This window comes from Oncorhynchus clarkii, chromosome 27, assembly GCF_045791955.1.
Source record: "Oncorhynchus clarkii lewisi isolate Uvic-CL-2024 chromosome 27, UVic_Ocla_1.0, whole genome shotgun sequence".
In the NCBI taxonomy this organism is placed as follows: domain Eukaryota; kingdom Metazoa; phylum Chordata; class Actinopteri; order Salmoniformes; family Salmonidae; genus Oncorhynchus; species Oncorhynchus clarkii.
Window position 1 is genome coordinate 11560068 of NC_092173.1, and position 24642 is coordinate 11584709.

General features: G+C 45.3%; 1 protein-coding gene across 3 annotated transcripts in view; it reads right to left on the reverse strand.

The window, feature by feature from the left end:
• Positions 1-9542: 9542 nt before the first annotated feature.
• The window catches only part of LOC139386108 (numb-like protein), a 60539-nt gene continuing 45439 nt past the window's right edge, over positions 9543-24642 (reverse strand). For 2 of the 3 annotated variants that reach the window (XM_071131537.1, XM_071131535.1), the window contains exons 3-9: positions 23931-24005; positions 19910-19984; positions 17407-17547; positions 16793-17000; positions 15216-15479; positions 13239-13418; positions 9545-12686 (exon numbers count right to left, since the gene is read on the reverse strand). In XM_071131537.1, coding sequence (XP_070987638.1) covers positions 11779-12686; positions 13239-13418; positions 15216-15479; positions 16793-17000; positions 17407-17547; positions 19910-19984; positions 23931-24005 — 1851 coding nt within the window. In that variant the 3' untranslated portion in view covers positions 9545-11778. Of the gene's footprint in view, positions 12687-13238; positions 13419-15215; positions 15480-16792; positions 17001-17406; positions 17548-19909; positions 19985-23930; positions 24006-24642 lie in introns of all 3 variants that reach the window. The other variant, XM_071131536.1, reaches the window with a different exon arrangement.

Sequence of the window (24642 nt, forward strand, 5' to 3'; positions counted from 1 at the left end):
CATGTTCCATAGCCTCCCATTGCTCCATTTAAAGGGATATCAATCAGATTCCTTTTCCTAAAGGTGTCAACAGTCTTCAGACATAGTTTCAGGCATTTATTTTGAAAAACATGAGTTTTGCTCACGCAACAGAATTTGGACAGCTATTGTTTTTCCCTCTCCTACTGTGAAAGACATTTGCGGTTGATATATTATCGATTATATTGTGGATATTATGGATATTATTTGGAATTTTTGTCTGCATTGTCGTGACCGCTCTTTCCTGTGGATTTCTGAACATAACGCAACAAACAAGCGGAGGTATTTGGATATAAAAAATAATCTTTATGGAACAAAAGGAACATTTGTTGTGTAACTGGGAGTCTCGTGAGTGAAAACATCCGAAGATCATCAAAGGTAAACGATTAATTTGATTGCTTTTCTGATTTTCGTGACCTAGCTACTAAATGCTTAGTGTACATAATGTTTTGTTATGCTATCGATAAACTTACACAAACGCTTGGATTGCTTTCGCTGTAAAGCATAATTTCAAAATCTGAGACGACAGGTGGATTAACAAAAGGCTAAACTGTGTTTTGCAATATTGCACTTGTGATTTCATGAATATTAATATTTTTTCGTAATATTATTTGACTGTGGCGCTATGCTATTCAGCGGTTGCTGATGACAATTATCCCGCTTAAGGGATGGGTATCGTCAAGAAGTTAAACAAATCAAAATGTAGCCACCATTTGCCTTGATGACAGCTTTGCACACTCTTGGTATTCTCTCAACCAGCTTCACCTGGATTGCTTTTCCAAAAGTCTTGAGGGAGTTCCCACATATGATGAGCACTTTCTTCACGCTGCGGTCCAACTCATCCCAAACCATCTCAATTGGGTTGAGGTCGGGTGATTGTGGAGGCCAGGTCATCTGATGCAGCACTCCATCACTCTCCTTCTTGATCAAATAGCCCTTACACAGCCTGGAGGTGTGTTGGGTCATTGTCTTGTTGAAAAACAGATGATAGTCCCACTAAACTCAAACCAGATGGGATGGCATATCGCTGCAGAATGCTGTGGTAGCCATGCTGGTTATAAAATGTATTTGGATTTGTTTAACACTTTTTTTGGTTACTACATGATTCCATATGTGTTATTTTATAGTTTTGATGTCTTCACTATTATTCTACAATGTAGAAAATAGTAAAAAATTACGAAAAAGGCTTGAATGATTAGGTGTGTCCAAACTTTTGACTGGTACTGTATGTCTCCATCTTATTCCCAATTATGGTCGTAATCAATAGTCCCCTATTGGAACAGGTACATATAGGTTAGTTGTATGCATATTGTCATGTCCACATACTGTAGACTACCCATATTGGTCTATGGGTAGTCTATGTGGGCATCATGCCCTCCCTGGGACACCCTGGCAGCTATCAGGCTTGTTATTTATGAATGACAGCTGCTGGCAGGGGTCGGTAGGAGCTGGCAGGGGATGAAGTGGCGCCAGTGCAGTTGGGCAGTGCCAGGGCGCCAGTCAGAGCTACAGGGCTGGACACAGTGGTGGGGAAAAGAGTGGGAGGGGTGAGGAAAAAGCACTGAGTATCCAACCAGTCAGGCCTCACAGGCAACAATATCAACCAACCTTCTAGAATGGTGGAGGCTTTGTGTGTGTGGGTGGGTGGGTGGGTGCGTGCACATGAAAGCATGCGTTTGCATGGTTGTGTGTGCATTTACATGCATGTGCAAGCATGCGTGCGTTTAGATACACTACATAACCAAAACTATGTGGACACCTGCTCCTCGAACATCACATTCCAAAATCATGTATATTAATATGGAGTTGGTCCCCATTTGGTGCTATAAAAGTCTCTACTCTTCTGGGAAGGCTTTCCAGTAGAAGTTGGAACATTGCTGCGGGGACTTGCCTCCATTCAGCCACAGGAGCATTAGTGAGGTCAGGCACTGATGTTGGTCGATTAGGCCTGGCTCGCAGTCGGCGTTCCAATTCACCCCAAAGGTGTTTGATGGGGTTAAGGTCAGGGCTCTGTGCAGGCCAGTCAAGTTCTTCCACACCGATCTCAACTAACCATTTCTGTATGGACCTCACTTTGTGCACGGGGGCATTGTCATGCTGAAACAGGAAAGGGCCTTCCCCAAACTGTTGCCACAAAGTTGGAAGCACAGATTAATCTAGAATGTCATTGTCTGCTGTAGCATTAAGATTTCCCTTCACTGGAACTAAGGGGCCTAACCCGAACCAGGAAAAACAGCCCCAGACCATTTTTCCTCCTCCACCAAACTTTACAGTTGGCACTATGCATTCGGGCAGTTAGTGTTCTCCTGGCATCCGCCAAACCCAGATTCGTCTGTCGAACTGCTAGATGGTGAAACGTGATTCATCACAGCAGAGAACACGTTTCCACTGCGCCAGAGTCCAATGGCGGTGAGCTTTACACAACTCCAGCCGAAGCTTGGCATTGCGCATGGTGATCTTAGGCTTGTGTGTGGCTGCTCGGACATGAAAATCAAATCAAATCAAATTTATTTATATAGCCCTTCGTACATCAGCTGATATCTCAAAGTGCTGTACAGAAACCCAGCCTAAAACCCCAAACAGCAAGCAATGCAGGTGTAGAAGCACGGTGGCTAGGAAAAACTCCCTAGAAAGGCCAAAACCTAGGAAGAAACCTAGAGAGGAACCAGGCTATGTGGGGTGGCCAGTCCTCTTCTGACTGTGCCGGGTGGAGATTATAACAGAACATGGCCAAGATGTTCAAATGTTCATAAATGACCAGCATGGTCGAATAATAATAGGGCGGAACAGTTGAAACTGGAGCAGCAGCACGGTCAGGTGGACTGGGGACAGCAAGGAGTCATCATGTGGAGCAGCAGCACGGTGGAGCAGCAGCACAGCCAGGTGGACTGGGGACAGCAAGGAGTCATCATGTCAGGTAGTCCTGGGGCATGGTCCTAGGGCTCAGATCCTCCGAGAGAGAGAAAGAAAGAGAGAAGGAGAGAATTAGAGAACGCACACTTAGATTCACACAGGACACCGAATAGGACAGGAGAAGTACTCCAGATATAACAAACTGACCCCAGCCCCCCGACACAAACTACTGCAGCATAAATACTGGAGGCTGAGACAGGAGGGGTCAGGAGACACTGTGGCCCCATCCGAGGACACCCCCAGACAGGGCCAAACAGGAAGGATATAACCCCACCCACTTTGCCAAAGCACAGCCCCCACACCACTAGAGGGATATCTTCAACCACCAACTTACCATCCTGAGACAAGGCTGAGTATAGCCCACAAAGATCTCCGCCATGGCACAACCCAAGGGGGGGGCGCCAACCCAGACAGGATGACCACATCAGTGAATCAACCCACTCAGGTGACGCACCCCTTCCAGGGACAGCATGAAAACCCATTTCATGAAGCTCCCGACTAACAGTTCTTGTCCTGACATTGCTTCTTGAGGCAGTTTGGAACTCAGCAGTGTCGTGTCATTGGCTATGCCGGATTAATTGCTAAAACATGCTATTCTATAAAATAATTTCTCCGTAATTAATATCACCTGATTGAGCTAATCATGTAAATGTAAATAACTAGAGAGTCGGGCACCACAAAATAATATTTATAGAGCTGTTATCTTCCGAATAAACTCTTAAAGACCTATCGTCACCTTAATTCAGTCTCATCTGAAAGTTGTAAATTCTTGGTTATCTGCAAGAACCCTGGCTAACAAGTTGAATCAGCAATACAAAATTGGGTTTAATTATTTATTTACTAAATACCTAACTAATCACACAGAATTACATATACAAAGAATGAATTATACCTGGATAATTCTTTAGCGGGCGGAACAGATATGACAGCTTGTTACACAAAGGAAAAGGGGCTGGGTTGAGTAAAAGAACGGGAAGACAGGAACAAAGGCGAAGCTGTGCTATCGTAAATACAGTATCTTATGCATTCTAAATTACCGCCCATTTGGAAAAGGAAAATGCAATAAATATTTACTCTGAGCTGTGCTTCAGTAGGTTGGTGGTAGATGGAAGGCCGAGTTGCCAAACCGAGTCCTCTGTCCTTTGAAGAATGTCTCTGGTGGTCAACTTGGACAAGTTGTAGTAACGTCGTTGTGTGGTAGATGGGATACTCTGTCTGTTCCTTCCTAACCTGTGTTTTCAGCTGCGGTCGCTAACTCAACGGCTAGGAGGTATCACTTCTGTCGTGAATAAGAGTTCAAAGTTCATACCATTCGCAACCAAAGCTCATGCTGATGTTGGCTTCGTTCTGTAGTTTTATCTGAACCATTCTGACATAGGTTCGTCATCCTCATATCCTCGGAACAGATAGTTAGTTATGTTGTCGTCAAGGGCTTATATAGGAAGGGAGAGGAGGATGTGTTTGAAAAGTTTTATAGCCCTTGTCCCTTCACAGGGGAGGGCCACTGATTGAGCAGCCCTATCTTATGAAAATCCAAATATCACATTTCATCCCATCACAAATAATTTCATATTCAAACATTTAAATTGAACAACAATTCCATGTGAATCTGATAACTCTGATGTATAGACTTTCCACTGTAGAGTTTATGTCATCTTATCATTGATGAGAATGTCTCAGATGACAACCAAACTGACATCATATTCATTAAGTACCACCACATATGTTCAATTGTTCGGATTACCAGAATATAGTTCATTTCCCCCCACATTCTGACGTTCCCAGAATCTCTATGTTAACCAAGGGTTTTGCAAATGTAACCTTAGTAGGGTAGAGAGAGGAAAAGGGGGGGAAGAGGTATTTATGACTGTCATAAACCAACCCCCCAGGCCAACGTCATGACAGCAGTGAGTGTTGCAACCAAGGACAGATGATTTGTATGCGCTTCAGCAGTCGGCGGCCCCATTCTGTGAGCTTATGTGGCCTACCACTTCGCGGCTGAGCCATTGTTGCTCCTAAACGTTTCCACTTCCCAATAACAGCACTTACAGTTGACCGGAGCAGCTCTAGCAGGGCAGAAATCTGACAAACTGACTTGTTGGAAAGGTGGCATCCTATGACGGTGCCACGTTGAAAGTTACTGAGCCCTTCTGTAAGGCCCCTCTACTGTCAATGTTGTCTTTGGAGATTGCATGGCTGTGTGCTCGATTTTATACACCTGTCAGCAACAGGTGTGGCTGAAATAGCTGAATGCACTAATTTGAAGGGGTGTCCACACACTTTTGTATATACATTTGGGAAAGTATTACTTTTTCCACATTTTTCCACACTTTTTTCCACATTTTGTTACATTACAGCCTTATTACAGCCTTATTCGCCCTCATCAATCTACACACAATATCCCACAATGACAAAGTAAAAACAGGTTTTTAGAAATTCTGAAATATTACATTTACATAGGTATTCAAACATTCTACTCAGTACTTTGTTGAAGCACGATATATTATTGAGTTTTTTTGGGTATGATGCTACAAGCTTGGCACACCTGTATTTGGGGAGTTTCTCCCATTCTTCTCTGCAGATCCGCTCAAGCGCTGTCAGGTTGGATGGGGAGTGTTGCTGCACAGCTATTCAGGTCTCTCCACATATGTTTGACCGGGTTCAAGTCCGGGCTCTTGAAAGTATTTAGACCCTTTGCTATGAGACTAGAAATTTAGCTCAGGTGCATCCTGTTTCCATTGATCATCCTTGAGATGTATCTACAACTTGATTGGAGTCCACCTGTGGTAAATTCAAATGATTGGACATGATTCGGAATATATAAGGTCCCACAGTTGACAGTGCATATAAGAGCAAAAGCCAAGCCGTGAGGGGAAGGAATTGTCCGTAGAGCTCTGAGACAGGATTGTGTCGAGATCTAGGGAAGGGTACCAAAAACTCTGCAGCATTGAAGGTCCCCAAGAATACAGTGGCCTCCATCATTCTTAAATGGAAGAGGTATGGAACCACCAAGACTCTTCCTAGAGCTGGCCACCCGGCCAAACTGAGCAATTGGGGGAGAAAGGCCTTGGTCAGGGAGGTGAACAAGAACCCGATGGTCACTCTGACAGAGCTCCAGAGTTTCTCTGTGGAGATGGTAGAACCTTCCAGAAGGACAACCATCTCTGCAGCACTCCACCAATCAGGCCTTTATGGTAGAGTGGCCAGACGGAAGCCACTCCTTAGTAAAAAGGCATGATATGACAGCCCGCTTGGGGTTTGCCAAAAGAAACAAGATTCTCTGGTCTGATGAAACCAAGATTGAACTCTTTGGCCGGAATGCCAAGCATCACTTCTGGAGGAAACCTGGCACCATTCCTACTTTGAAGCATGGTGGTGGCAGCATCATGTTGTGGGGATGTTTTTGTTTTTCAGCGAAAGGGACTATTTTTCAGGAGAGACCTGAAAATAGCTATGCAGCGATGCTCCTCATCCAACCTGACAGAGCTTGAGAGGATCTGCAGAGACGAATGGGACACTCCCCAAGTGCAGGTGTGCTTATAGAATCATACCCAAGAAGACTCAAGGCTGTAATCGCTGCCAAAGGTGCTTCAAAAAAGTACTGAGTAAAGGGTCTGAATACTTATGTAAATGTGATATTTCAGTTTTTTTTATTTTTTTATACACCGTTCAAAAGTTTGGGGTCACTTTGACATTTCCTTGTTTTTGAAAGAAAAACACATTTCTTCGTCCATTAAAATAACATCATATTGATCAGAAATACCCATGTATGTATACCATTGTTAATGTTGTAAATTACTATTGAAAATGGCAGATTTTTTTATGGAATATCTACATTATCAGCAACCATCGCTCCTTTGTTCCAATGGAGCATTGTGTTAGCTAATCCAAGCTTATCATTTTAAAAGGCTAATTGATCATTAGAAAAACCCTTTGCAATTATGTTAGCACAGCTGAAAACTGTTCTGATTAAAGAAGCAATAAAACTGTCCTTCGTAAGACTAGTTGAGTATCTGGAGCATCATCATGTGTGGATTCGATTACAGGCTTAAAATGGCCAGAAACAAATAATTTTCTTCTGAAACTCATCAGTCTACTCTTGTTCTGAGAAATGAAGGCTATTCCATACGAGAAATTGCCAAGAAACTAGATTAGAAAGAGGAGTGGGAGGCCCCAGTGCACAACTGAGGACAAGTACATTAGAGTGTCTAGTTTGAGAAACAGACGCCTCACAAGTACTCAACTGGCAGCCTAGATTAAATAGTACCCACAAAACGGCAGTCTCAACGTCAACAGTGAAGAGGCAACTCCGGGATGCTGGCCTTCTAGGCAGAGTTTCAAAGAAAAAGCCATATCTCAGACTGGCCAATAAAAAGAGAAGATTAAGATGGGCAAAATAATAGACACTGGACAGAGGAGCTCTGCCTAGAAGGCCAGCATCCCAGAGTCGCCTCTTCACTGTTGACATTGAGACTGGCGTTTTGCAGGTACTATTTAATGAAACTGCCAGTTGAGGACTTGTGAGGCGTCTGTTCCTCAAACTAAACACTCTAATGTACTTGTCCTCTTGCTCAGTTGTGCACTGGGGCCTCCCACTCCTCTTTCTATTCTGGTTAGAGCCAGTTTGCACTGTTCTGTGAAGGGAGTTTTTTTGAGCCTGTAATCGAACCCACAAATGCTAACACAACATGCCACTGGAACACAGGAGTGATGGTTGCTGATAAATGGCCCCTGTACGCCTATGTAGATATTCCATAAAAAATCTGCCGTTTCCAGCTACAATAGTCATTTACAACATTAACAATGTCTACACTGTATTTCTGATCAATTTGATGTTATTTTAAAGGACAAAAAATGTGCTTTAAAGGACATTTCTATGTAACCCCAAACTTTTGAACGGTAGTTTGTGTATATTTGCAAATATTTCTAAAAACCTGTTTTTGCTTTGTCATTATCGGGTATTGTGTGTAGATTGATGAGGGGGTTGAAACTATTTAATCAATTTTAGAATAAGGCTGTAACGTAACAAAATGTGGAAAACGTCAAGGGGTCTGAATACCTTCGGAGTGTGTGTGTGTGTCTGTGTGTTTTGACATTTTGAGGTTGCTTGGAGCCAATGAGGCGCCACCATTTTTATACTGAAGATAAAAGATTCTTTAAGAAACATAATAAATATTAAAATACACCTTTCATCTGTTCAAATGACCTCTTTGAGTGACTGTATGTGTGATTAGCAGCCTGCGACAGGGAAGAGAACAATGGACTCTGAACTGATCAATGTCTAAACGTATGAAATCAATCGACTTAATCACCTCCCTCACCTCAAGGACTTTAAAGGTCACGTGCGAGTGCTTACATTTCACATCCATAGCAATTCCCAACGTTATTCTAACGGTGGCAAAGCAACATTTAACAGACGTGAACTGGAAACAGATGTGCCACAGTATCCATACACCAATCTTAAAACACTAGAAACAAATAGCAGTGAATGTATTATCTGCCCATTCCAATATCTGGGTTAGCGCTATTACACAAACACAGTTACTGATTCCCATTCTGATATCACATGCTGCCGTCATACACTTACCAGCACTGTGTGACGCACCAGATTGAAAGCAGATAAACATTTGTGTTGTTTTTTTGTGGAGTTGATATAAAGAATGACTTTAGGGGATTATGCACCCAGATCATACATTGAATTGGGGTAAAGTAGCAGCAGTAATACACAATAAAATGCTACTCTGATATGCTTTATGAATATGGGCCCTGCAGTTCAGCATGTCCATAATAGAAACAGTGAGAAGTCTTAGATGACAGCTTCTCCTCAGGCCAGACAGACACCACTAGGATTTGGCCTACGTGAGCACATTAGTCTGCTTTTTTATTTCCAACAACATTCTTTCCCTATGGCAGTTTCATTTATATATGTACTGAGCTTTTTCTGCCTACTCTGGCAGTGTTGGGATGTTTATAAATTACCCTTTCACTGCTGTGTCCATGGCAACCCATTTCCCTTGCACTGTTCTGTAGTAGTGGGGCCTGTCCTCATTCTAACTCTGTCTTTGTTGTGTTTCCTGTTGTCCCGATTCTTCCTCAGCGCTGCAGTAAGCAGTAGCGGAAAGACAATGACGAGAGAGTTACTACTAAAATGACTCAAGTGTTCTGTGGCTGTCCTCTTTTTCATGGCCCTTGGGGAAGAAAAGGGGCCTTGTCTGGTCGCATTAGAGGCCTGAGCTTTTGTCAAGACACCAGAGAAAGTACTGTGAACAGCGGTAGAGTTGGCAAGCGTAGTCAATGCCTACAATGAGAGAGAATTCTTCAACGCTTCACTCCATGACTTTCAGGGCATACAGTAGGTTTGAGATATAAAATACAGCTATGGAGAAAATTCACTGAATTGAATGACTGGTGCTGTTCAACTATTGACCATCTTTAAAAGTAGACTATATACATGAGGCTTTTTTATGCCAATGGTACACGCATCCCCGTTGGCACAGGGTGCAGATACATTTGATTTACTAGTACTGGTGAAGATAAGGATAAGACAGGTACATGACCTGCATTGGGAGAAAGGGAGGGCGAGAATGATACAGAATGCAAACACCAACACGAGTTTAATATTATATTATTTATTTATCTTTGTACAATGTAATTACAATACAAATATGTAGGTTTAAATACAAAATTCTGTAAATAAAGAATAAAAATAAACTCCACTAGTTTGTTATCACTACACTGTGGTTTACAATCAAGTTTAAGAGGTAATTTAGTTCTTATTTTGAACATAATTAACCTACAGTTTAATTTAAAGGGCGTGCAAACAAGGGTAATTTAACTAAATAAAAACAGCAATTTCATGAATGACTATGTCTTTTCTCTTAAAAGACGGGGAGAGAATTCATTTAGAAAATCTATTTGTCTAAACGAGCAAAAGCATGGCTCCTCACTACTGCTTTATATCTTTGGGAAAGCAAATGGATGTCAGTCAGTATTGTGCCACGTGAAAATGACAAAGCCTGATTGGCCGAGTCCTAAGGAGTTAATGACCAGGAGAGCGGGATGGATGGAGCCTGTTTGTCGAGTTGTGATGTCGATTCAATAACACTGGTCCCCTGGGTTCCACTCCGTCTCACTCCCCATACACTCCTGTTGTTTGGGGCAGGATCGTACATAAAGCATTATAATGGCAAATAGCACAAAGCATCCCATCGAAGCACATGCGTTTGCCCCGTCTTGACTTGCCATTGGAAGTCCTGCCAAATGGGCTAAAATTCCGATATGGGATTGTAGCTATAGTATACTGCACATTTACTGTCTTTGTGTGTTTCAACTAAAGTCACGGAAGGAAATGCTTGCCTCTTTTGAGAATGTGATCAAACAGTAAAGTCTTGTGTCTATGGAGCTCTAAATGCATGGTGAGTATCATTCTAACAGAAGTACCTTTGTTTGGGAGTAGTGAAAGGAGTTTAAAGGAATGAAACAACCAGTCTGTTTAACGTAACATTTTTCTTCTTTCGTCTTTTCTCAGTTCATCACAGTCCTTCAATAGTCCACTTCCTCGTCTCATTCTCGTAAGTATGCCCTCGATCTCTCCGTCTACCTTTCACCTTCCCCTTTTCTTTCCCTCTTCCCCGACTATCCGTATCACTTTCATGTCTTTGTTTTCCCTCTACAAAGATGGATGCCTTCCTCTGTCTGTTTAAAGTGGTAAATGACTCATCACTTCCTCTAGGCATCTTTATTCAGCAGGTGCCATAACGTCTTCCTGTCACAATGGCCTCAGGACAAGAGCCTGGATCCAGAAGCCTCTACAAACTGACTGTAGTCCCACTATGTCAGAAGTGCAGCTTGACCCAGCCTACTGGGCACACACTGGTTGAATCAACGTTGTATCCACGTCATTTCAATTAAATGAAGTTGAACCATCGTTGAATTGACGGCATTCCCAAATAGACCCTCGTAGTGTTGACTGACTAAACTCGTACTGGGGGTGACTACTACTCTGTTTCAGAATATAACGAGAGTCAACCAACCACGTTGGAATCTGGACCATTTGAACCCTTTCCAGAATGTTCTAGGGTTCTAGTGTGTCTGTCGTGCAGGTGGAGTGGCACTGGGACAGAGGTGTGTTAGGTCACCATGGTGATTTAGCTAACAGTGACTCATTTGGGTTGAATAGCAAATTGGCGGTTATACGTGGATTGGTAAGAAATAGAGGGTGAAAAAAAGCATGCTATTTACACTCATTTCCAGCCTCTGGTTTCATGACTCACTCCCTCTCTTTGCTCCCTCCGCTGCCAGTTACAGTTGCTAGTTATTTCCCTCCTCTTTCCAGTTCCACACAAAATAAATACAGGGAGAAACAACCTTTGAACACTGATGAAGAAAAATAAAATGATGTTAAACTAAAACGGTTAAAATCTAAGTAAAAATAATAAATAAAACAATTTTGGCCGTCAAACTGTCACTCTTATTGGTCGACGCCTCCTTTGGGGTCTCTACCGTCGAGTCGTGTCATTGGCTAGTCAACCAGGGCCTCTGCTGTGCTTGGGTAACATCAGCGTAATTTCTCGGTGTCTCATCTCAGTGTCCTGTGATGTGTCCATATTCTCTGGCTCCTCCATAGATCCCCACGCAGAACATGATTGCTAGAAATCCCATGGAATGTATCGCGAGGAGCCCCATACACAGTCATCATGTCCCCCCTGCATTCAGACCCAATTTACATCCCTAGGGTCTCAACAGAGGAGGAGAAAATTAAGAGGGGGGTAGCGAAAGCATTTAGGGCAGGGGGCTGGGGGCTGAGTGGAGTGGTTCAGTCTGGTTGGGGGTCTGCATCATCATAGTCTATGCAGTGGCCTGACCTGGGTTAATACCGAGTTTAAGCTCGATCTCAAAGGTCTTTTGCAAGTCATTGGAGAAAGGGTTGGGCGCCGCCTTGGGTTGCGATTTGGTCTCCAGCGCAGCCCACTTTGCCTCGAAGCGATCAACCTCCTGGGCATTGGCTGGTGGCGGGTTGGCCAGCTGTGCGCTCTCCGGTGGCCAGCTGCTGCTACTGCCACCGTTGCTGCTAGTGCCGTTCTGCGTGATGGTGGCGAGGGAGGAGGTGGGAATGTTGTGGGGGAGGCCGTTGACGGTGGGATGAGCTCCAAAGGGTGGCATAGGGAACCCGCCCGGCTGGCCGGAGAAAGAGTGGCGATGCCCGCCACTGAGCGTGCCCATTTTAGGCCCTGAGCCCATGCCCATGGAAGGCCCGCCGGTAGAGCCGCCTGCCGTGCAGAAAACATTAGCCACCATCTGGGAAGGCGTGATGCCCACCACAGGCACACTGGCGTTGGAGTACGCCATGCTGTTGGCCAGGGCGGGCATGTAGGCCTGCATGGGTACAAACGCTGGCTGCATGGGTGGCTGGGTATACATGCCCACGGGCGCGGGAGTGGCATCAAACGCCAAGGGAAAGGGCTGCATGGAAGTGGGCAGGGAGCCAGGTACCCCTGGCATGGTTGCCCCTGGCATGGATGCCCCCATTAGGGGCACACATGACATAGGTGTGCTTGACATGGGTGGCCCTGGAATGGCAGGGGTGGGCTGGATGGGTGGCGGGGGCAGGTTGGGGGTCTGTTGCTGGGCTTTGACGGCCTGGGCCACCTCCTCCAGCCAGCGCTCAGCCTCGGAGGGCGTCCTCCTGTGCCCACTGTGGACCACCGGTGGAGGGGACTGGACCGGGGGCTCCGCCTGCACCCAGGAGGACGTGGCTGTGGAAGAGAAGCAGAGCACCACACGTCAATCACATGCTACATCAACCTTGCTGCTGGATCTCTCTACAGCTTTACCATGACAAGCACAGAGGACACACACACTTCCTATTCGGCAGCCTTTTCTGATTAGGGCCGGGACTCAATGCAAGGCGTGCCATATATACAACAAACCTTTTAAGGGTTGAGCCGACATGCACAACATTTACCATGAATTTGACCTCCACAAACATTGGGTAAAGGGCCTTTAAAAAGCTCAATTGACAGCTGTATAGTGACCTGCACCGTAGCACATCACAGACTGAATCCCGGGCCTAGAGATAACTGACACTTCGCAGGCAATTCAGCCTTACTAGCATTAGAAACAATAGAGCATTAGAAACATTACAAATACAAACACAATACAAACGCATTACAAACACAATACAAACGCATTACAAACACAATACAAATACATTACAAACGCAATACAAAGTTGGAGTTGAGCTGTACACTACATGTTAAGCCAGACTAGAGCTCATAGAGAGAATGATAAGGTAGTCAATGAGTTACCTTGCAGGGGGGCAGGGGGAGGGGGGATGGCTGGGGGCACAGTGCAGGCTGGCAGGCCGTTGGGGGTGGGGTTGGAGAAGAGTTCCTCAGAGGGCCTGGTGAAAGAATGGTTGATCTGGCTGCACAGAGCGTTGATGCTGCTGTCTGCCTCGCCACACACGGACAGATCCATCTCTGGGACTACAGAGGGGGAGAAGGGTTGAGGATTGGCTTTCCTTTGGATGATTTGATGGCAAGATTAAAGTCTTGGGCCAAAAATACACTTATATAATGATATAAGATTAAAGTACATGACACCGGATGTTAACATTTCTAAGCCTTTTATTGAAAAGTAATCTGTTCCCATGGTCCTATGAGGTCTTCATCATCTTTTGTACTTCAAAGTCAGAAAATAAAAGTTCCTCTGTAACACACCCGGCCAGTCTGTTATTCATGCATGAGATTTTCTATAGCCTAAATCCTTAGTGTAGAAAACAGAAAACCTCTCAACCTATAGCAAGTAGATAAAAATAGCTCACAATTTGTGTAATTCCCCTATCAGTGACCTGTCCCTGACAGAGAGAGAGCAAAGCCTGTGGAGAGCAGAGAGAGCTGTGGGGCCAATCAGAACCAGAGGGGTCAGTGGTGGATGTAATCCCTATGGAGCTGCTGCTGCATCGTCTCTCTGTTGGGTCCTATTAATTAGGGCACACCGTAGCAAAACCTTTTGCAACGAAAACGAAAATGGGCATTTCTTATTGGACAAGTTTAAGTAGTCACACCCTGTTTCAGTCTGTTTTCTTCTGTTTGGTGCCTAATGAATATGACCTTGCTTAGAAGAACTACTCCCGGTACAGATGTAGAGTGTCTTTCTGTCTGGAGAGCCCTGCTGCCTTGTTCATGACTGCCTTGTAATGTCTCTCTTTCTGAACATTTCATTTGCCCATAGGGTTCAGAGAGGACGGGAGCAGCTGTGGGGTTTCTCTGTGTAGTAGTGTAGTGTTAGTGTGCATGCATGTGTGCATCCGTGTGTGTGTGTATGTGTACTACAATCTCTGGGTCTATGGCTGTGAGAGGGGCTGGCTGGGGGCTGTCTCTGTGGACATGACAGCTTTAAGGGGATGTGGAGGGACTGGTCTAGTGGAGACTGCTCATAGACACATTGTTCACAGAGAGAGCTGTGAAATTAGCTGCTACTGTGTGTGTGTGGGTGTGTGTACATGTGTCCTGTGCTTGCGTGTGTTCATGCTCGTGTGGCTTTTATTGCTAGCTAAGTGCGTGTGTGGGTGTCTTCTATGCATGCGTGGGATTCAAATAGGTACAGATCCTATACGAAAGAGAGAGTCTCTGTACACTATGCTACTACTGCTACTGCTGCATACATGAATGTAAATAGATGTCAGGCACAATTGTGCTGCAACCTTCAGAAATGTGTGTTTATTAATTATTAAAAGCCACGGCCTGCCACCATCAGCTTCATAATAACTATAATCAACATAACTGAGTGGTTTAATCTACCTTACTACTGCAGGAACAAAGCCGTGCTGGGAATCCTAATTATCATACTTATAACCATTACATGGACTCAGCAATCAGCCACAGCAATTAACAACATCCTTAATAACACACTAATGATCAACTCCACTGCTATTATGACCCCAATCAATCTCTGGCTTCACTTGTTCCTGGTCAAATACTACTTTGGTGTAATTATAGACACCACCATACGTTGTCATAAGGGTCCAGAGTTTTTTCTGACCCATGATCTGACCAGGAAAAAGCCCTGAGTTGGCCTTGGTCATGTCATGAAGGTAGGAAAACTCCAGGCTCTGGTTGACATTAGCCTTGATTTCCAGGCTTCCTCCGAGTGATGAACACAACATGGAAGGATGGCATTGCAGGACTATGTTGTCCTATACTGGTGAGGCTAACCACTCTTTGTCCTTGGTCATAGAATGCAGAGACTTAGCTAAGCTAACATAACCAGGTGAGGCTAACCTGGGTTCTTGCTTTGGAAGTCGGCGGTCTTGCGCTGCAGGTTGGAAGGCAGGTCGTTGAGGCGCAGCGAGAGCTGCCTCTTGAACGGCGAGTTCTTCCCGCTGAGGGCCGGGAAGCCCCGGAAGGAGCCCTGACGCACCAGTTGCTCAATGGGCGCGTGGCGCCGCGGGATGGCATGCTCCACCCCCTGCCCCACAGGCGAGGCCGAGCCCTCAGGGGGTGAGGAGGTGCCAGGGGGGATGGCTGGGATGGTACACGGGGGCTCTGGAGACAGACAGAGTACAATGGTTAATGTTGGACTATAATGACCAGGGTAAATGTTGGACTATAATGACCAGGGTAAATGTTGGACTATAATGACAAGGGTAAATGTTGGACTACAATGACCAGGGTAAATGTTGGACTATAATGACCAGGGTTAATGTTGGACTACAATGACCAGGGTAAATGTTGGACTACAATGACCAGGGTTAATGTTGGACTATAATGACCAGGGTAAATGTTGGACTATAATGACCAGGGTAAATGTTGGACTACAATGACCAGGGTTAATGTTGGACTACAATGACCAGGGTTAATGTTGGACTACAATGACCAGGGTTAATGTTGGACTATAATGACCAGGGTAAATGTTGGACTATAATGACCAGGGTAAATGTTGGACTACAATGACCAGGGTAAATGTTGGACTACAATGACCAGGGTAAATGTTGGACTACAATGACCAGGGTAAATGTTGGACTACAATGACCAGGGTAAATGTTGGACTATAATGACCCGGGTTAAGGTTTGGACTACAATGACCAGGGTAAATGTTGGTATATAATGACCTGGGTTAATCTTGGACTACAATGACCGGGGTAAATGTTGGACTATAATGACCAGGGTAAATGTTGGACTACAATGACCCGGGTTAAGGTTTGGACTACAATGACCAGGGTAAATGTTGGTATATAATGACCCGGGTTAATCTTGGACTACAATGACTGGGGTAAATGTTGGACTATAATGACCAGGGTAAATGTTGGACTACAATGACCCGGGTTAAGGTTTGGACTACAATGACCAGGGTAAATGTTGGTATATAATGACCCGGGTTAATCTTGGACTACAATGACCGGGGTAAATGTTGGACTATAATGACCAGGGTAAATGTTGGACTACAATGACCCGGGTTAAGGTTTGGACTATAATGACCAGGGTTAATGTTGGACTATAATGACCAGGGTAAATGTTGGACTACAATGACCCGGGTTAATCTTGGACTACAATGACCAGGGTTAATGTTGGACTACAATGACCAGGGTAAATGTTGGACTACAACCAGTAACCACTACAGCCAATAACACTGATAAGGGTTACTACTAGCCAACATACAGTAGATGTGTTGTTACACTTCAGAGTGATTGAGGAGAACAACAACCATCGACAGTGAGTGAACCCTCCTGTTCCTGTTAGCTCTATAACACAGGCCACATTTGACTTTCCAGTAACTTTCCAGTGATACATTAGAATGTGAGAGACAGGTGTGACTGTCTGTGTGTTTGTGCTGCTCTCCGTCTCCTGATGAGTCATACCTTTCTTCTTGTCCTGCAGCTGCTTCGTGATGTCATCGCGCTCGCCCCCCTGCTGGCTGGACGACGTCATGCGGAACGAGCCCTCGCGCACGAAGGAGGTGCGGCTGGCGTCGAACGAGGCTGTGACGCCGCACTCTTTCTCGCGCCGCTGCTTCCTCTCCAGACAGGCGGCGAAGGCACAGCCCACGGCGTGGCTCATACGCTCGCCCTGGTGACCGCAACACACCCGGTCAACACCTCTCCTCAACACCCCTGTGTGTGTACGTGGGCGCATGCATGTTTGCATGTGTGTAAAACTCTATTATGTGTGAATGGCCACTAATTCTGAAACATACAGATTGACAAATCTGAATATAGCCTAAAGCCAGTCAATTTCCATACTGGAAAATGCTTTATCAAACCAAAGCCATGTCTTTGAGCAATGACTATAAAAGTGGTTATCACCCTGTAGGATGTATGTCTCAGAGTGCCAGGAGGTCACAGTGGATAGGGCTAAAAGAAGCAATTGAGATGGAGATAACCCTAGAGTAATCCTAATCTTAATCCCTGGGTGAGCGATATGGGGATTGGACTAGTCGCTGGGCCTGGGCCCACTCACACACACACACCCTCACCGAGTCCTTCAGGGCCATGAAGCAGTGGCAGATCCAGCGGCGTGTGGTGCCGTCACGGCAGATGTAGGAGAAAGCCTTGTCATAATTGCGGTCGGGCGCGCAGAAGGACACCTTCTCAATGGTCTGGTCTACGATGAGGTCCTAAAGACAAAGACATTACATTGTAGAGAAGGCTGATTTTGCCACGTCATAAATGAAACGTATCACACATAACATGTTAGCCTATAGAGAATGCATATGATTAAAACACACATACTAAAATATCAAATGTAATTATTTGGTGAGGAAAGATAATCTACCGAAAATCAACCTTTGTTACTCTCAAGCACTAGATCTTGTTCACAGCTCTACAAATCATGAGGTAAAACATGATGCAAAACATGATGTAAAACATGATGTAAAACACGATGTAAACATGATCTAAAACATGATGTAAAACATGATGTAAAACACGATGTAAACATGATGTAAAACATGATCCACCTCTGGGTGGGTGGCAGTGAGGGGGATAGCAAGGGGTGTGTGTGGGGTTGTGGGGGATCACTCATAGGCATGTCACTGAAAAACTGAAAGGGGGCACAGTGCTGAGTCATGTCACATGGGTCAGATACAGAGGCGGAGGCAGAGGGGGCTTTCTTTCTCTGTGGCGGTGGTGTTCTTTAACGCTGACTTTAAGTGGACCGGGAGAGGGAGGGGAGGGAGGGTCTTTAGGAGACTGTGCTGACTCAGTGAGGTAGGGGGTTACAATAAAGAGGGGAGGTAGAGGGATGCTGAGGGGGGATGGGGGGTCCATTTGTCTACTGCCAGACAGGAAACAAAAAAGACTGCTTAGTGGGACTATTTCTCCCCCCTTTCTTTTCTCTGGCCTGACAAGAAACGTGGGTAATTGCACTCGCAATAGGGGCCCCTGGCGGCCAGACAGTCCTGTACTGAGGTGTGCATGTGTGTTTCTTTGTGTGTGTGTCAAATCAAATGTTATGTGTGTGTGTGTACTGTGTCTCCCTCCCCAAAGCCCCCTTTGACATCCAAGTATATAAAAGCATCGGACTGGTGAAAACGTTGGCTGGAGGAAGTTCCTTGCCCCAATCCATTCCTTTTAAATTCATGAGGGAGAGTGCACAAGAGAGAACGGAGAGAAGGAGGAAGAACAGAACTGGAATTTACAGTCAGGCTCTGTCTGAGGCCGAAGTACGAATTTGATGTCAAATTCAAGTCATGCTGTCAATATATTTACATTTTAAATGTCAAGTGTGAAAACTCAGCAGTCCGGCCTAAAGTAAGTCTAATCTGGCCAGCGAGGATAAACACAGTCATCGGGACAGGCACGAGGTATGGTCCTTGTGCTCTGAGTGTGAAGAGTGACATCATCAATCTCAGCCCAGACTGAGAATGGCAGGTGACCTGGGAAAGTGCTGGGGTAGAGAGAGACCTGCTGTGTGGGTAACGAGAGGGGGGAGAGTAGCAGCCGAAAGGGTGGTGAAAGTGAAGGGTAGATGGGGGAGAGTAAAAGACGAACGGGGAGTAGGGGGAGGGTAGAGGGGGAGAGTAAAAGACGAACGGGGGAGTAGGGGGAGGGTAGAGGGGGAGAGTAAAAGACAAACGGGGGAGTAGGGGGAGGGTAGAGGGGGAGAGTAAAAGACGAACGGGGGAGTAGGGGGAGGGTAGAGGGGGAGAGTAAAAGACGAACGGGGGAGTAGGGGGAGGGTAGAGGGGGAGAGTAAAAGACGAACGGGGGAGTAGGGGGAGGGTAGAGGGGGAGAGTAAAAGACGAACGGGGAGTAGGGGGAGGGTAGAGGGGGAGAGTAAAAGACGAACGGGGGAGTAGGGGGAGGGTAGAGGGGGAGAGTAAAAGACAAACGGGGGAGTAGGGGGAGGGTAGAGGGGGAGAGTAAAAGACGAACGGGGGAGTAGGGGGAGGGTAGAGGGGGAGAGTAAAAGACGAACGGGGGAGTAGGGGGAGGGTAGAGGGGGAGAGTAAAAGACGAACGGGGGAGTAGGGGGAGGGTAGAGGGGGAGTGCCAGCTTCTCTCCTGCTGAGCAGTTCTCTCTTTTTTTTTCACACTTTACCTACTACAGACTTTACCTACTACAGATGTAGGATCTTAATTTGAGGCAGTTTGCTACGGCGTAAAAATTATCCTGCAGCAACCAGAAATGGGAATTATTATGTGGATTATTATTATGGAAATGTTTGTAGGGGTTGAAAGATTTCCATGTGGACATTACAAACTTCAGAAGCCTTTTAAACTTCAAAATACACTACACATTTCAAATGTCCAGCATTGCAGGAAAGTTATCCTGCATCAGAGTGATCAAATTATGATCCTACATCTGTATACTTGCTTTGTCATACGAACTCTGGACTTACTGAGATAGAGACCACCAGCAGGAGTATCTATGGTCCCAGGCTGCTGTTTCATGTTTAGTCACTGTTGACATCTGGAAGCAGACTTTGTGTGTTTGTATGTATGATTAGCACACACTTTTATGCAAACACTCTTACCTTGGTTTTGTCATCAACCACTCTGAGACCGTCTGCTGAAACCCACAGCACTGCTTTCACTGTCTTCTTGCCACTCTGTGGAGAGAGACCGAGATAGGGAGAGAGAGAGAAAGTGAGAGAGGGAAAGAGAGAGAGGGGGAAAGAGATAGGGAGAGAGAGAGAGGAGGGGTGAGAGAGAGAGGGAAAGAAAAAGATAGGGAAAGAGAGAGAGAGAGAGAGAGAGAGAGAGAGAGAAAAGAGAGAAAAGAGAGAAAAGAGAGAAAAGAGAGGAAAAAAGAGAGGTTTTCTGCAGTATTATAAATGTAAGAGTTATAAACTTCCTCAATAATTGGATTTATACCAAAACATCGCACAGCTGATCATATTTCCACCCTACACCCCCTGATAGATAAACATGTCCACCACAATAAGACAAAAATGTATGCTTGCTTTATTGACTTCCAAAAAGCATTTGATTCTATTTTGGCATACAGGACTGTTCTAAAAGTTAATGAAAGTGGTGTAGGGGGTAACATATAACATAATTCAATGGCTATACGAGTATTATCAAAATGAGCAAGAAAAAAATACAATTCTTTAACCAGGTACGAGGCCTTCAACAGGGTTGCAATGTCAGCCCCGCGTTCTTCAATATTTACATCAAAGAATTGGCCAATATTATAGAAAAATCCTCAGCCTCTGGTCTAAATCTCTACAATTCAGAGGTTAAATGCCTGGTATTCGCAGATGACCTGTGGCTGCTGTCACCCACAGCACATGACCTACAGCAGAGCCTGGACCTGCTAGAGCAGTACTGCCAAACCTGGGCCCTAATTATTTTCCAGAGATGATCCAGATCTCAGGGAATAAGACCAAAGTTTTCAATTGGTAGAAAATACAGAGTACTGCACACACTACAATTACTTAGGTTTAAAAATAAGCTCAACTGGACGCCTAAATGAGACAGTAAATGAACTGAGAGAGAAAGTACACAGGGCATTCTACGCCATAAAAAAAAAAAAAAAAAAAAAAAATACCTATTCACATTTGTCTAAAACAAATTGAATGTCTCATTGCACTTAATGGCAGCGAGGTGTGGGGTCCACTTGCAAAACAAGATTTCACCCAATGGAACAAACACTGCATGCATAGTTCTTTAAGATGATCTTACATGTCCAGAGGAAAACTACAAACAACGCATGCAGGGCAGAATTAGGCCAATATCCACTGAATAATAAAAAACAAAAAAATAGCAATTACGTTTTGGAAACATCTAAAATACAGTGACCCCCTCACATATTATTACCAGGCTCTGCAATGCCAAGAGTCCTGGGGCTGAGTTCACAAACCTGAATCTACTAACACACTGACGCCTCAGGACCAGAACATCCAATCAATCAGAATAAATCAAATTACAACACAGTCTAAACAAGACTACATGACCTATTGGGAAACACAAGCACAAAGCAAAATGCTGTGCTATCTGACCCTAAATCAATAGTACACCATGCCAAACTATTTGGCCATGGTTACTGATCAAAACCATAGTAAAACCTTGACAAAGTACAGGCTTAGTAAGCACAGCCTTGCCATTGAGGAGGGTAGACACAGGAAAACCTGGCTCCCCATAGAGGAAAGGCTGTGCAACCACTGCACCCCAGCAGAACTCGAGACAGAGCGGCATTTCCTGACAAAATGTACAAAATACAGTGTAAAACAATTAGAGTGTCATTTAACCAAATGTGAAACCCTTATTTAAGGTTTCAAAGACCTCTCTGATGAGGACAGGCTACCAGTCCGGTTGGGCGATGACACAGAGAACTGTGGGTGAACAGCGCACTACATTGCTGCCTGCCATAAGAAGAGGCACAGTGTCTGACAGACCAACCAACCTGCACGTGTCCTCTATGCCATTGTTATTGTTATTGTTGTTACTGATTGTCCCATTAACAATCTTGATGATTATTATTTTGATTGTGTTAATATTATAAATGAATGAATCACTTCATTTCCAAAGTACGCTTTGGCAATATGTACATTGTTACATCATAACAATAAAGTCATTCAAATTTAATTGTATTGGGAGGGAGGGATTGAGGGAGGGGGAGAGCGAGAGAGAGCGAGAGCGAGGGAGAGAGAGAGCACCACTCTCATCCAACACACTCACACCACAGGGCCATTCTATCACTCTGGCCTGGCATCATCAATTGTGAATTTATCTGACTGATGCTGCAGGACCGGTGCAGTCAGATCACCAGAGGCCTAAAACATATGGCTGTATAGTAGATCTAAGGGTTTTCATTGTCCTCAAGTGGCAATAGTGGAATGCATGTCCCAGTTGTTCTGTTTCTCTGTAGGAGGCAGTAGATAAAGAGAAATAGAGGCGGGTATCCTACTGAGGGGAGCCAGCTGGCTGTCTCACTTCACAAGCCTCTCTATCTATTCAGCAGGGGGCACCAGAACAAGGCCAGGCTAAAAATACCATCAAAATATGAGGGTAGCTGGGAGAGCAGTATTCCTGCTGAGGGGCTGAGATTTGTGTGTGTGTGTGTGTGTGTGTGTGTGTGTGTGTGTGTGTGTGTGTGTGTGTGTGTGTGTGTGTGTGTGTGTGTGTGTGTGTGTGTGTGTGTGTGTGTGTGTGTGTGTGTGTGCATGCGTGCGTGCGTGCGTGCGAGAGAAGGAGAAAGAGCGAGATGAGGGAGACTGAGAGCGCTGCAGGAAATGACTTTGAAAAGCGTGGCAAACCGATGAAGCGTCAGTATTTTGCATAATCCCAAAGAGAAAGCGCGAGGGGAGAGGGGAAGGAAGAGAGTTGAGGCAGTGAGAGAGCTGAACTAGAGGAGAGGTGGAGGAGCACGATGTAAAACAGAGGAGCGTGTGAAAAACAAGGTAAAGCGATGGAGAGAAGGTAGTGGAAGAGGAAGAGGAGGAGAGCCTCCGAGAGAAGCTAAGAGTTGCTCCCTGACTACCAGCCAGAATCACAGCCAATCACTATACTGCAGATTGGAGAGAGAAAGAGAAAGAGAGGGAGAGAGAGGGAACTGAGTGTGTTTATAGGTACAAGAAAAGTGACAAAGGAGATGACAGGGGTGCAGCAGACTTGCTGATGAAGGCTAAAGGATAGAAGAGATACACACACGCTAAAGTGCACACACACACACACACACAACTACCCTGCTGAGCTGTGGACAAAGCCCATGAAAGACGATGAGAAAAAAAGGGTCAGGCTGGGAAAACAAACAAAACAGTGAAACACCGGAGCCATCCAGGCTTCTCCATGGGTCTAGGCCTGCTCTCCCAGCCTGGGAGCTGACAGGGGGGTGTCCCCTACTTCCTGACCCCACTCTGACTGCATGCCACCCTATCCCCAAGACCCTGTCTAGTATACCAGGCTTCTCAGCAGCACTGGCCCGGGCAGTAGCACATGCTATGGTCGCTTTCTCGCTGTTTGCAGCTTGTGCTTGTGCGACCCGGCCTGTTCTGTGTCACACTGTTCGCACGGCCTGGGCGACTCTGCCTTCCCAGAGGGCCGAGTGGCGGGCGGCTGTTCTAAAGCTGTGGTACGGGGATGGTCAGGTCTGAGTAGCTGAGCTCATTACTGAGACTAAGGAGGGCTCAGCTCCACCAGGAGAAGGAGCAAGGGGCTTAGATTACGAATTAAATGCAGATGCTTGGGGTGGGATTGGGCTGAGCTTAAAGACAAAATAGAGGTAGGTAGAGGGCAGAAGAGGAGAGGAGATATGGATCTGGGGATAAGAGGTAAGAGGTGAGTAAGGAGAAAAAAGGGAATTGGAAGGAAAAAATCAAAACGGGTGAAAAAAGCTGAAAAAATCTCGAGAGGGAGCAGGAGACTGCAGTGGTATCGGTGCGTGTGTGCGCGTGTGTTGAACTACTGCATACGTGCACGGTGCAGGATATCTTATAATGAGTTGATAACTCCACCAGGATAAGAATACCTGCCTATACAACAAAACATGGCTGCCTACGTAAACAGAAATACAACAGAGGGACCTGCAGGGGTTTAGAGTGGAGGGATACTTACAATTTTGAGCTTTTTGACAGCCTCCTCACACACATGCATCCCTCTGGATTCCTCCACCTCCACTAGACCCAGGTACTACAGAGAGAGAGAGAGAGAGGGATAGAAACAACAACAGAAAGAGAGAAAAAATGTTAAAACCGAGAGGGAGACGCAAAGGCTATTATGAAGATTCATACAAACTGCACGAACACACAAATATGCCCAAGTAACCTATGCAATCTATTTAATACCCTCTGCATTCACATTATCACAAAATAGTGTGAGTCCTTCCATTCCAAAGTGAGCTACCAGACCGTGTTAGTTGCCAATAATGAGGATGAATGAGGGAGGATAAGAGACCTTTTACGGGATTAGATTTTCTGTCCCACAGAGTTCCCTGTGGCGCATCGGAGGCCCTTGGAGAGACAATTAGGTTGCCAGAGCTTTTTTTTGTAAAATACAAACCCATTCCTCTGAGCCAAGCCAGCAGAGTGAAAAACATACAGAAAAGCTGCCTCAAATATAGTAGATTGTATACTATCTTTCCGCAGAGGCCTTTTGAAAGTGAGTCACTTTATTTAGCCCATTTAGAGTTGTGTGGCTGAGTGAAAGTGGACAGAGAAAATGAGAGAGAGAGAGAGAGAGAGAGAGAGAGAGAGAGAGAGAGAGAGAGACAGGCAATGTTCTCTCAAAATTGTTTCATCACTGAGCAAATTTCAGTTCTGCTGAGCTC